We start from the raw sequence: 14,643 nt of genomic DNA on the forward strand, positions 1-14,643 counted from the left end.
CATATTAGGGGACATTTCATTCGCATTACAAAGTCCGTTCAATATCTGAACAAAATAACATTAACTGAGATTCTAATAACCGGCGTACACTGTATCGTAAATGCTTCTTAAACTTCTAGTTTTAGGAGAAATCCGGAGCATTTTCTTCGATTATACATGCCTGTAATAGCATAAATATGCTCATAATAATATTTTTATATGCGTTATATAATATGCATGATTTTTTTTTAGCGAAACGTTGATTAGGGTTTCGGCGGAATTCCACTCGTGTCGCTGGTGTAGTGTTTTTCGCGGTAGATTCCGTGCAGAAGGGAACTCTCAGCGTGTTGATCGGCACTCGAGAACACACGCTCACTCTCATCCCAACTCATATTATAGATAGACACATAACACACACACACAACACACCGCAGTAAACTCGTGTCCCGAGGATCGGCCAGTTCTGCTCCGGATCATAATATATCGCGAGATTTTATTTTCCTTTTTTTTCCCCTCTTCTCCCGATAATCGCACGCGATCTTTGATCGGATCGTTTTCACATGCGTCTGTAAAATATACTTTGTGATCGTTTCTGAACAATATTTTTTCTGGAATTTTTGTCCCGAAAACAATTACGAGAATTTGGAATTTGATCGTTTAATTTTCTGTTGGATTGGCAAACTTTGAATTGTTGTCGAATCCGCTCGTTGTGTTTTGTGTTGATGTTAACGGTAAACTTTTGTGAATTTTGTGCTTTTGTGAATGGATACACGACAAGAACAAAAATGTTCAGATTCATCTTGGTTATTGTTATTGTAGCAGCTCGTGGTAAGCATAGAATTTTGATTGTTGTGAAATTTTGTTGAATAATTTTCCCGTAATCATGTAACGAAAAATATAAATATTTGATATAATTCTCCATAGTGTGGGCGTATATCTATTAATAGATCATGATTTCTTCTTAGCATAGCTCTATTTCTAATGAATATCGATTTAGTAACATAATGTCATGTGTGACAATTTTAATATCTCCTACGTATTCTCGCAGACGGAACGTTCGTGTTCAATTTATAATTCCCTGATATTATTATTAGCTAATTTATAACATAATAATCTTATTTTTAAAGACTTCGAACTTTAACTTATCGTTAGTGAATTCATTTTTTATTCCTCAATTGTGGACTTATTTTAAATCTTTCACAAAATATATGATTAATATGCCCTTAATACGTTTGTAATACATTGGATATTTCTCAGAAATTTGAATTAATTTCGATCCAACACGATAATATAATTCGATACATTACCAGGTAGGTTCCAAACAATAGAGCTCATTAGAAAATAGACAAAATAATTTGTAATCTCATATGAACAGTAACTAAAAGATATTATTTAATTGATAACTTATTATTCAATTTATCTAAATTGATTAAAAGTTTGCAAAAATTTAATATGAATAATTCGAAATGCTCTACCAACAAAACCAAGACTTAAACGAGATTTCAATAAAAGTACGATAAAGTTTCTATAAATGCATCGGAAAAAAAATCATGCATAGTAATTTTAAAAATGGAATGGAAAAAAAATTTAAAAAGAAAATATCAAATTACTTTTTATAGAATTTTAATTATCTTTCGGTAAATATATTTATGAGATTAGATTTATTTATTGACTATCAAATACGATTACTTTGTAAATTGATAATAACCTGATATATAAGCATCCCACAAAATATTTTATTCATCTAATATTAAATCTCTTTAATGAAATGAAATTTTTTTCTAATTGGAAAAAAGAAATAAAACAAGATGGAAATGAAATTGGAATTTTTATTTAATTTTTTTTTCATTTGTAACGGATTATCATGAATAAAAGAAGATTGATATTCTCCAACGCGTTGTGATATCGATTTCTTAATGCGAAAACTCTTCGAGGTAAATTAAAATATCGTCAGACTCGAGTAATTATTGCGGAAATTCTCAATTTTTGTGCCGTAGTGGTTTAGGGGAAACATTTTGTGGACTAAGTGTGCCTAAAAAGATTTCTTAAGGACAAAAAATTTATACCAAAAAGTCATAATTATTGAACCCGTCTTGCCATAGCGCTAAAATTCCTCGGGGACTGACAAACTTGTTAGAAAGTGTGGCAAACGTAAAAAAAAATTATGATTTATTGTGTGAATCACAGCAATATGGATATGAATTAAAGTGAGGAAAGATCTAAATAATGCTTTTCAATAGCAATATTTAATATTTGCATCAAAACATGCGAATTCGTGATGTTATTTACTTATGAAACATGTCCTCAAAATAAGGTCTTTTCTGATCTTTGCGGCAGTATTTACGTATTTACAAATTGCTCTACGATTGTTCCGAAAGTATGGTTTTCTAATTATATAACCCGTTCGAAATTTAAGCCCGTCGTAGCTTAATATTCCATCGCCTTCTTTCCACACGAATCTAGATGCATTTTTCTTGTGATTTTAATGTTTCCACTCCTTGAGCATCAATAATATCGCAGTATACGTGCTGTTTCACCATAAGTATCAGGAAAGTACATAAATTTTCCACGGAATTTATGTACTTTCCTGATACTTATGGTTTATTTTATAATTGTAGTGAAATACGAAAAAAAAGATATCAGTAAAGTAAAAACAGAATTGTTCTGTGATAGTTGTACAAAAAGAAAAATTAAATTTGCAAAAAAAAATTACTATTAAAAAAAAAATTGCATAGTGCCCCAAAATAAAAATGGAAATGGAATTAGTAAAATTTTTTCATTTCTCTATTCTACAGAAATAAATATGTCACGTATTTGAAAAATTGCAGGAAAATGTGACAAGTTTATATCAGCACAAAGAGGAAAAACAGCCGTGATAGTAGATTCTTCTTTAAAATAATAATTAGAGAAAACGTGTAAGAATCAAAATTTTTATACGCCTTCCATTAAAAAATAAATTAATTGTGGACAAATTTGTACCTCTTTCGATCGTACCGTAAAAGAAAACAAATATCATCACGTAATAATTGAATGATATATCGGTGAATTTACAAATTTCTGAACCTTTTTCGTATGCTAAAACGACTTTCAAAAACTTTCAGGCAAAAAATTGAGAATTTCTATCACCAATATATCCCGCAGTATTTTCATTCAATTGATACGGGGTCAATTTCTTTTGTGGAAATTTCGAGTTGAAAATTTCACAAATTGACAATTTTTGCTCCCCCGGGCCGTATAATTTTTTATATAGGCCTATATATATTTTAGTTTTTGGAAGGTTCAATAATAACAAAATTTTGGCTAATAATCATTCATATTTTACCTGAAATTTATAATAATACGTAATGTTCTATTCCTTTCGGGCACATTTCATGAAACGCCTCCATATAAGTAAAATTGCGATATAACAAGTACGGCTTATAACGGGAAACTCGCTCTTACGAGTGATTTGTAAGTGATAATAAAATGGCTGATATCAAAAATACAAGCGACATTCGGTTATATCTAGTTAAAAATCGGGAAGCATTCAATATAACGTCAAAAAATGTCAGTTTTTTCTTTTATCTCTCGTTAATCGGTTGTGAACGATTCCAGCGCACAATATCCGATTAATCGTTGTATCCGATTATGCGGCGAACAATTCAATTCAATTGCCATTACACAATGTTAGTATAGTTATTATATTGAAACCTGATGAGAAGGATCAATAGTAATAAAGCTTTACGAATGAATCAGACAAAAAAAAAAATGAAATGAAAATTATATTTAACCGCTGATTTTCCCGTGTCAGATACGAGCATCCGCTTCTTTCAGAAATTGATTTGTCCCATGTTTGGCCAACGCCATCTATAGTAGAAGGTCTCCACGCGTAGCTCGTGACGTCACTGAAGAAGTTATTTCACCTATAGCCATTTCTTATACTCCAAAAAAGGTAGGACGCGTTGCCCTGTTATATCCAATAGCAACAGGTGAAATGACTTCACCAGCTTCTCGCGGAAGCACGTACGGCCTACCGTAAATGTGATTCATTCACCCTAGTATATGCTTTCTGTGTGTATGTCCGACCTACCCTTGCGTTTCGCTCACAGGTCTGGAGCCTGTATAAGATCAAAGGCATAATGCTGTTAGTAAAGCCCCAAAGATCTTTCACAAAACGATTGCCGGGGCTGGGCGGACAGTCCTACTCTGAGAGGCTTGGGGTTCTTGGTCTACATTCCCTAGAATGGCGCAGAATTGTTGTCGACTTGACAATGTGTTACAAAATAGTCCATCGGGCGTCTTACTTTTTGCCATCACTGACCGCCAGGTTAACCTGCGGGGACACGCATATCAAATACATAATACGATGGTCAGAAAAGACTGCTTCTTCCATGCACAAATAAAATAATTAAGTGTACGTTCCGAAGACGACTTGAATACTTGGAGCCCAGTACCTTACTTTCTCATAATGCATTTATCTAAACCTAGCACATGTTTTGCATCAATTCCAAACGTTTGATTCAATAAAAATATCATGCGTATAGCAATTGATGTGCATTAACAGTAGACATATCAAGCGTAATATTCGATTAAACAGGGAAAAGTTGAAACTATCATTTTGAGCGGGAAACATTAGCATTTTCTCTAATGAAGAAATTTTGGTGCTGGACAATTTTACCCGATTATCAGGGCCGACTGTACCTCAGCAAATATTGCACTTAGAAATATAGATTTCTTCTTTCTTTTAATTTTTTTGGTCTCGGGAGAGAAGACTCTTAATTTTCTAATCGAGTTTTACAGCACAGCGTAACCGCATAGAAAGTTATATTTATTTTATTTTATTAATTATACAACCCCTTTTGCAATATGAATGGGTTATCTGAGGACTAACGGTCATTTGGATAATTGTTATAAAATTGGAAGTTCGCCTCTAGGACCAACTGTTCACCAGCAATTCGCGGTGCGTACTGTTATCTATGCACACCCAGTATATTCTGTGCAACTTCTGAACTTAAGTACCATCTTAGAAAGAACGAGTAATTGGAAACAGCAAAAAAAGAGCAAAAACAAGAATAACTTTCTTCTTTGAAGCACGTGCGAAAAAAAAATAAATGAATTCTAACGTCTGCGATAAAGTAAATAATTTTTCAAAATTAAGTTAAGAATTTCACAACAGCAGAGAAACAAAATTCAAATCCTTACAAAAAATTATTTCTGTTTTTAATCAATGAAACTGATGTTTACAAATTGGAGCGTCTGGTCCCGGTAGAAGGTTAATTAAAGTATTGCGTAAATTCGAAAAAAAAATTTTCTTCAAAGTACGGTTTATCATAGGGTAAATAATCAAAAAACACGTTAACAAATAAATATCGCAATCTTAAAAGCAAACTTTCATGTGCATTGACGTAATCCTCAAACACAAATACAAAAACTCAATTAAATCAATTTCTCAGAAATAAAATATCCACGGGTAATAGTAGTATAGTATAGAAATTTTTTCCTCTCTCAAGTACTGTTACAGAAATAAAATTTCGTCAATTTCAAGACGAAAATATTTAGGAGGCGACACACCGGCTAATATATATGTTTCCCAACAACTTACTATTTCTTTAATATTATTCATATTGACCACCGAAACAAGAAAAAAATTTTTTCCTAATTTTCCATCGGATTGCTTCCGGCCAAAAACTCGGAACCCCTCTCTGTTAATTAATCCAACAGAAATTAACGGCTTTTTATGTCATTCAGTAATTACAAAATTTTCAGCTGCAGGAAACAAATATGTGGGAACCGAAAAGAAAAAAACTATAAAATTTTTTTTTCTTAAATTTTCGTCCTGCATCTCACACACACACACACACACATTCGCTTCTCATCATTAAAATTTTAATTAATTTTATGCCCTGGCAATACGAAGCAAATTCTTTTTATATTTTCGTATTCTTTGCTTATAAATTTACTGGCTGCCACCTCGTTGTGATGTCCCTTTTTTTCCCCACCCACCCCTAAATTCATTATTATTATTATTATTTTCTCTCTTTTACCTCGAAAAGTTGGTTTCTTAATTTAAAATATTTCCCGAGGTTGGAACAAGAAAATTAATTTTACTTTTTTTTCAATTTTTTCCCGTTCCCCTTTTCGTTCGAAGGAAATGCTTGGGATTGAAGGGAAATATTCCCTCGGAACCGAAAATTCGGGGGTTCAAATTCCCACACAAGAAATTGTGAAATAAAAAAAAAATTATATCAAATTATAATTTGATCGTGTTTTGGGGCTCGCATTTGTTCATTTCCACTCGATGTTAAATTGGATAATAATTTTTATATAGAATTTTATAATTATTCATTTTGATTGGTAGTTTCGTTAGAGTTTTTGAGATAATGGGAATTTGAAATTTATGATGCTTCTGCGAAAATTCTGAATCCTAATTACGAAATTCTCCAATTTGTTGAAATTCAATGAATTCAATGGAAAACTGAGTTTTTTTATACGGTTTAAGAAAAGAAGGAAACTTTGCCCTCGTCATTTTGCTACCAGCACGTTCGGTTCCCGGTACATCTGGATCCGGAAATTTCATCCCTGCCCTTTCGCGAAGGATATTTTGCCTTCCCTGACTGTATGAGCGATCAAGTGAGTGAACTTATGAGTGATCAAGTGAGCTGGACGGACATGTACCCCCTGACATTTCGCCTGCCTTGACCGTATGAGTGGCTATATGAATGACAGCCTGAGTGATCAAGTCAACAATCGAGTAAGTAATTGTATGGTGTGATTAAGTGCAAGGCCATATGGATGATCAAGTGAGTGACAGTACGTGTGATTAAGTGAGCTATTAAGGGCAGTATTCACCGACATGGTTTAAGATATAGTCACAATTTTTTGATAAGAGATCGACACGGATTGGTTAAATTCAGGGTTTTAACCAATCTATGTTGATCTCTTATCCAAAAATTGTAACTACAGGTTTAAACCATGTCGGTGAATACGGCCCTAAGGGAGTTGAACATTCAGCCCTGGATATTTCAAATCATGAACGCGATATTTCGCCCCTTGTGTAAATGATATGTAAGTATGTATGCCGCAAAAATTTGAACATTGCATATAATGTTTTTAATACATTCACTCACATTCACATATTCGTACGTTCACTCACAATGTTAATCATGTTGTCACTCTATTGGTCATTGAACGCAATCCCTCATGTGGTCACGCAATTGGTCACTCATACAGTCAATCGCAAACTGACTTGGTCACTGATATAGTCACTCTCTCATACGGTCACGGACACAATTATATGGTCACTCACACAGGCAGTCACTTATACGTTCAGGGCAGGTGCTATATTTGCGGGGGCAAAATTTCTGAATCTCGTAGAGGGCAATTTTTCTTCCTAGTCATTTGATTGAGCTATACGTTTTGGTCAAATGGCTTGTACATTACATCGAGTTGATGGCTGTCTTCATGGGGGGGGGGGGGAGAACGACGCTAGTGATTCGATACTTGTGAGCAGGGGGAGCCATGCAAGGGGAGCCATCGCTATAAATCTTTGCTAACCTTTTCTGACACAACTCTGCCTCTTTTGATGTAACGGAAGTAAGGTGCTTTACATCAGTCCGGGGTTGTGAGCGGTTCCATCTATCTATCCTAACACATGTTGGCGGGATCAGAGACGTACCGGGAGGGGGGGGGGCACAGGAGGGTTCATGCTACTTCGCCAGACAATCAAAAATTTATTTTTTTATTGCAAAAAAAATTTTTTTTTTTTAAATACCTTTATATATATGTTATTATAATCAATTCCTGTTAATTTGAATGCTATTTTTAGGCTAAGGACTGGAAATTTCTATTTAACAAACTCATTGCGAGCCACCCTCTCAGCCATATATATGGTATAATACCCTTGGTCCGTGGACCAAATGTGGCCCTGGAGGCTATCTGATGTGACCTGCCCCCTGGAACCTAATTTTTTTAAAATGAACTAAGTGGCATGTTTACACTTACACTATCGCTTAAATGACCCGTGGCACAATCCCACAACATTTAAGCTGCCCATGGCACATTTTCAGATCACTAAAGTAGGCGTGTGGCGCATTCACAAATCACATGAGTAACCTGTGACACAGTTTCAGAACACTTAAGCAATCCGTGGCACATTTAGATATCCCTTGAGTGACATGTGGCACAGTTTTAGAGCACTTAAGCGGATTCCAGTGTGGCTCTGCAACACTCAAGTCACACGCGGCACATTCCCAGCTTACTTAAGTTATCCGCGACATAATTACGATCACTTGAGTGATGCGTGGTATAGTCTCATTGCATTTAAAAATGACCGTTAATTAATTAACATTAATTTCTCTCTAACTAGGGAAAGGTTTTTCTCGCTTGTTGTTGCACCGAGTAAGACGCCATTAAGAATATTTCCTAGTTTTATGAAGGGTGGTTGATGACGTACGCATCAACCTTGTCATCAAAGTCAGCAAATCGGAAACCCTCCCCCCATTGATACTGACGTAAAACTTGAATGACCCCTAAATAGTTGTCATTTTTCAAGAATTTCGCAGAAAAGAATAATTCCCAAAAAGGAAAAAAAAAATTGCGTTTTTTTCACCATTGTTATTAATGTTACAAACAAACGCAGGATTTGTTGATTTTCTCAGCCATGAATAGTCAGGATATCACAGCTATTGTTTATGCGATGCCACGTTTTGACACAAAAATACTCACCTGATTGCCATTTCTGTGAGTTGTAGTGTTTGAAATTTGATATGTAGGTAGGACACAAAACATCTGCGCAATGACTGTTTACCGCTATCTATGTTTTAAAATAAGAACAATCAATTATTTTTTTTTAATGGGTATAGACATTTGATTTTTTCATATTTATGGAATTATATACAAAATAAAATTGAAATAAATAAAAATTTTATATATTTTAAGTTTTAAATAAGCAGTTGAGGTTCTCCTTTTCAACTTGTAATTGTTACTTAAAGTAAATGTATTTACATAAAAAGTTATTTAAATTTTTACTAGCATCTTGATATCGCTGATTTTACTTGGTTAGTGATCGGGGGGATTGAATTCTTTCCGCTGCAATCCTGGAGTACTGGAGATTACTCATTGATTAGTATTTTTCCAAAGCTATGGAGATTGAGAACGGCTGCATTTCAAGATTTAACTTTTTTTTGATATCTGTATAAAAATACTTTTCCACGGTGGAAGTCTATTATTTCTCACATTTCATCAACCACGCAGCTCCCTTTGTCACATGAATGCGAGTAAAACTGATTTCCCGTATTTTCAACGCTGTTTTTCCCACCTTTTCCCCATTTTTCTAATACCTCAGTGAATACTGATTGCACTTAGAAACGTTATTATTTTTTTTTTTTTGGCATCAGAAAAGACAGGACAATAATTTTGTCGTTGACTTCTTCAACACACGCGTGTTCGTGTAAAAAAAATATTTTCATTTTAATAACCACGAAACCCTTGTAACATGAAGAACATAGGCTATTTGTGTGAGTACTACAAGTTATTTGGATACTTTTTCTAATTAGAAGAACAGTAAAGCATCGATTAACCGAAGTTTGGATCTGGTAGTGGAATTATGAATAGTCGGATTTATGTGTCTTATATTCGAAGTTTTCAAGCTGTTATGCAGTGATCGAGGATTTTCTCATCATAGATTTAAAAAACAAATAAAAAAATTCCCATTTCATATTTATCTACAAAGTACCAGCTGTTACCCGCGGCTTCGCTCACGTGGATTTGGCAATCTGAAAATCACTTTGCGATGACTTCGCCCTTCCGTATCATTTGAATGCCTAATAACCCTTGGGGTTGAGTTTTAAGATATCCCATCTTAGTGGGTATCTATATTATAAAATATAATACTGACAGAATTGAATATTTATAGCTTCAGCGGTTTCGACTCGAGTAGTCGTTGCGATATTAATCCTGCTCAGTACGAGAGAAACCGCAGGTTCTGACATGTGGTACGTGCGCTTGGTCGAGTGGCGGAGCTACCGACGATGAACGCCTCTAAGCCGGAATCCCGCGTAGTCATTGTAACCATACTTTTGCGCGTCCGTTTCCGTCGGGAGGCAGCGATTTCGACCCGGCGTGATTTAGCAATGTAACCTTTGAACTCCCCTTATGACCCTCTCATTTGGACCGAATTTCGGAAAACCTCTTCTTAATGAGTCTTTGCTTTATAAAGTGAAACTACTGACCAAATTTCATATTCATAGCTTCAGCGGTTTCGGCTCGGCGATGATGAATCAGTCAATCAATAAGTCAGTTGGAAAATGCCATCTATCTAAAAAAATGCATTAGAAACATTAAATGTCAGCAAATCTTTATTTTTCAAATTATCAGTTTCTTTTTTGTGTTAAGAAATAATTCACTTCGTTCGAATTTTTCCAACAAAGATGATGCTATAGGTACATTCATCTTGACTTGCAAAAGTTTTTACAGAATTTTATTGCTGAATGTTAAGTAATTAATAATAATGATGTACCCTCCCTTCTTAAGAATAGATATGATAAAATGGGTGGGAATAATCGAGAGGCTATCCATATTTAAATAATGGCAATCATATTTCTATGGGTGTTTATTTTAGTCTAAACGTAATAGCGTTAAATGCGGATAAAACCTTTTTACCCACATTTAATCCCGTTCTTTCCCAAATTTCCTCCGTTTTTGGATTGGAATTCGAGTATCTCTGAATATTGCACTGAGAAACATTTTTTTTTCTTTTTGCCTCAGAAGATACAAGTCAACAACTTCTCAATAGAAGTTAGAGCACAGGGATTCGATTTTTTATTTAGTTACATACTGCGTTTCACTCTCAAAACTGGTACAGGGTAATTTCTTAACACCTGGTAAGCATTTTACGAATTAGAATCATACCTCTACGACGGACGGTTAATGAGATAAAGGCTATGCTAGCACTTGCAGGACACCCTGTATAATCACTCACGTAACACGTTCCGACGCGTACCGATTCGTTAGAAATTCCGCAGAGGAATGTGAACAAGATACTTAAGGTGCTATGATCTTGCTTCCATATTTTAAAGTAAAGATGGTAAATGCTTGAATTTTCGTGTAATGCAAGTATCATGTTGCGTGTGAGACTTTTTCAAAGAAGAGTCAAGCTTCTCCAACGGGATTCGAACTTGCACCCTCAGTATTGAAACAAATCAATAAAATGCTTGAAATTGCTGCCGACATCAATGCTGTTGTGATGGTCAAGCTGTCATAGTGACGGACTAGCATCGCGGGGACCAGGGTTCAGACTCCACCGGCGCAACGGTGGTAGTCGGCTGAATTTGATTTTCCTGAGGTTCCCAACATCGGGGTGCGAATACTCCAGTCGATCTCCCCGATAGAAAGTCTCGACACAGAGAGCAACAGTACAAACATTAAATCATTACACTTCTGAAATATAGATAGTAGCACTAAAAATTCCGACACAACGATAAAAACTCACTAAGGCTGTAAGGAGCCGTTCAAGTATCATGTCAGCAGATTTTCAGCCATTTTTGACTCCTCCCTGTCCCTCACATTTCATCAGCTCTAACCCCCCTCCGCGCCCCCATTCCTAACGCCACACATATTGGGATCAGAGACGTACGCGAGGAGTGGCATATGTGGAGGGCCTACGCGTCGCATGCCAATAAAAATTTTATCTTTTGATGCCAAAAAAAAATTAAAATATCGGAAGAACATTATACGTTCTTATAATCAATTTCTGTTAATTTCAATGCGATTTATAGACTACTCAAAATTTATTTTTAAGAAATTCATTGCGCCCCCCTCTAAGCAACATATGCTAAACACACGGGCCCGCTGACCAAATGGGGCTCTCGGGGTTATCTAGTGTGTCCCGCCACCTCAAACCTAATTTTGAAAAAATGAACTAAGCGGCACTTTTACAGATAACTTGAGTGACCTGTGGCATAATTCCACAGCATTTAAGCGGCTTGTGGCACACTTACATTCCACTCAAGTAGGCCCGTGGCACATTCACAGATGATTTAAGTGACCAGCGGCACACAGGTCTAGAACATTTAAGCGGTGCGTGACATATTTAGAGGTATTTTAAGTTACATGTGACACAGTTCTAGAGGATTTAAGACACCCGCGACAGTGGGAAAGACAGATGGCAGCAGCAGCAAGAACACGAAACAAGCACATGTGTGACAACGTGCTCAAGTTAGAGTTACACATACAGTGAAACCACTGTATAATGATACTGTAGGCAGAGCTGATAACGATACTGAAATCTAGAGCTCTAGATTTCTGGAGCACTTAAGCGGCCCGGATCACATTTTCACATAACTTGAAGGATCCACGGAAAATTTGGAGATCACTAAAGTGGCTCTATAGAGGACAAACGTAGGGAGAATGTCCAGTTCAGGTTCCCACAAACTAGGGAAAAGTTACCTTGTTTTGGCACTCAAAGTAAGACGCCATTAGGAATATTTCATATTTTTTATAAAGGATGGTTGATGACGTAAGCATCATCCACACCTTTCTACCGCCATTAAACGTCAGCAAACCCCACCCCCCACCATCGACGCTGACGTAATACTTTAATGACCCCTTAATGTCAGAGGTCTTCCACCTTTTCGTAGTGAAGAGCACCGCCTGCACCCATCATCGAAAGAAGAGCACCGTTATACACCAAGTTTGACATACGAATGCATGAAATCAGGATGATTTCAATCCTTGAATGCAAGGTGTACAAGTTGTTTAATTGGAATTGTTGATGAAATGCTCGCAAGGACAAAATTAGACACGAGCATCGAGCACTCTGGGTGGTTCGGGGAGGGGGAGGGGAACCGTGGTGCTCGCGAACAAAATGGGTTGAAGATGCTTGCTCATACTCACATTTTCAGCATAACTCATTTCGGTAGTAAATTGCCCATGGCTATAGATCGGAGTTTTGCTCGGGGATTGAATGAATAAACGCCGACATGAATGCTATCGAGAAATCTGGAAAATCGTGTATTCTGGGGGGAAATGTCTCAATCTCTTTGATTAGTATAAACAGAATTTTTCACCGGAAAATGTCATCTATATTTCATAGACGAGAACAAACTATTCTACCCTCTCCACTAACGTAAAAGAATCTTTCAACATCAATATCCGTTTAAAAAGAAACATTTTCTCAAAAAATGTGTAAATCGGTTCTTTTTAAACGAGGAAAAGTCATTAAATTTGGAAGAGAAAAGAAAACATTTTATTCGATGCCACGTCGCGTGAATAAAATAATATTCGCTGAAATTGATTCCAGAATGTTCTTAAAAGAAGGAAAAAGGAAACTCCTTTTCACAGACCAGACATTTTTCCCGACGCTTTCTCGATACAAACACACAAACACTCGCATCTACCAACGAACGAGCCCCCGATACGTGATCAAAATTATCAAGTCAAAGTCTAAAGAAGAAATGTGTTCATGTTTGGCATGCGTTCAATTCGAACACCGTGTTGTTGGCGGTACATGCTGTGGATTTGCATCGTAACAGAAGAATAAAGAGACATGTTACATCAAAGGAGCTTTTGTACTTGTTTTTATTTATTTTGTTGCGTTTTTCTTCTTTTATAGGCGTTCCGCTATTAAGATAGATTGATAGGAAATATGTGCCCGGAATTCTATTAAGACGAAGGACGATCGAAGAGTTCGTTGTATATGTATATACCTTCTCTCTTATATATAACCTCGGAACAATCTATTAACGTGCCGTACTTTACGTCGATGTAAATTGAGGAAAGGCTACCGATTCGACTTGTGTTCTAATAATCTAATCAATTATTTATCCCTTTCTGCTCTCTCTCTCTCCGCTATTCAATTTTCGCCTTCTTTGATTTATTATATGATGATAATTTGTGTGGTGGATGCGTTGATGAGAATGTCTTGTCCTCTTTCTAACGTGATTTTTGTTGATGGAATTGTCTCGCGTACACTATATTGCCGGAAGTATTTCGACACCTCAAAGGATATGATGGCACGTAAAGGTCTGGAAAAGCAACTGACTCTCCTGGGTGTCTCTAATCATCACTTTTGACTACTTAACGCTCAGATATTTCTTTTCAAAGTGGATTCGTCCACGTTTTGACTACTTTCTTTCATCCTTACCCTTGTGTGGGAATTAGGCATGTCTTCCCACCACCACCAAACCAGAACATGACTCCCACTCTGTCCCCAAAGGGGATATAAGGGGTTAAGAAGTCTTGTTGGAAAAGCCGTTTCAGCATCCAGGCTGGGAGAGCCACCACGCAGATGTCGCAACAGCAGTAACAAATTTCAGAGCAATCAGAAAAGCCACCACAAATTGACGTCTGACATCACTTTTCCCGAGAGAGGAACATATTACTTATATATTGCATATTGCTACAAAAATCTGAAAATTACGGCAGCGGAAAACACTATGAACATCAAACTGTTCGTCAATATGATACGGAACAAATTGTATGATAACCGATATTACATTGATACAAGATAACAGATTTACATCGATTACAGATACTACGCAGCAATAACATGCTTCCATGAGCGATAATATAGGTGGGTGGGGGGGGCAGAGGAAATCTTTACGAACATCAGTGTCCATCAATACGATGCGATGTGTCAGTGTTACACAATAATATTCACATTAGCAGGATAAAACATGTTGCAAAAGA

At 36.2% G+C, this 14,643-nt stretch overlaps 1 protein-coding gene across 1 annotated transcript in view; it reads left to right on the forward strand.

The window, feature by feature from the left end:
• The first annotated feature begins 305 nt into the window (after positions 1-305).
• LOC149068584 (uncharacterized) overlaps positions 306-14,643 on the forward strand; it is a 102,873-nt gene continuing 88,535 nt past the window's right edge. The window contains exon 1 of the mRNA XM_089251003.1: positions 306-807. Within this exon, the coding sequence (XP_089107129.1) occupies positions 702-807 (106 nt within the window). The 5' untranslated portion in view covers positions 306-701. The remainder of the gene's footprint in view (positions 808-14,643) is intronic.

The sequence above is a fragment of the Pholcus phalangioides genome, unplaced genomic scaffold (genome assembly GCF_987345545.1).
Source record: "Pholcus phalangioides strain wild (caught in Gottingen) unplaced genomic scaffold, Ppha-v1.0 ptg000024l_1, whole genome shotgun sequence".
Taxonomy (NCBI): Eukaryota; Metazoa; Arthropoda; class Arachnida; order Araneae; family Pholcidae; genus Pholcus; species Pholcus phalangioides.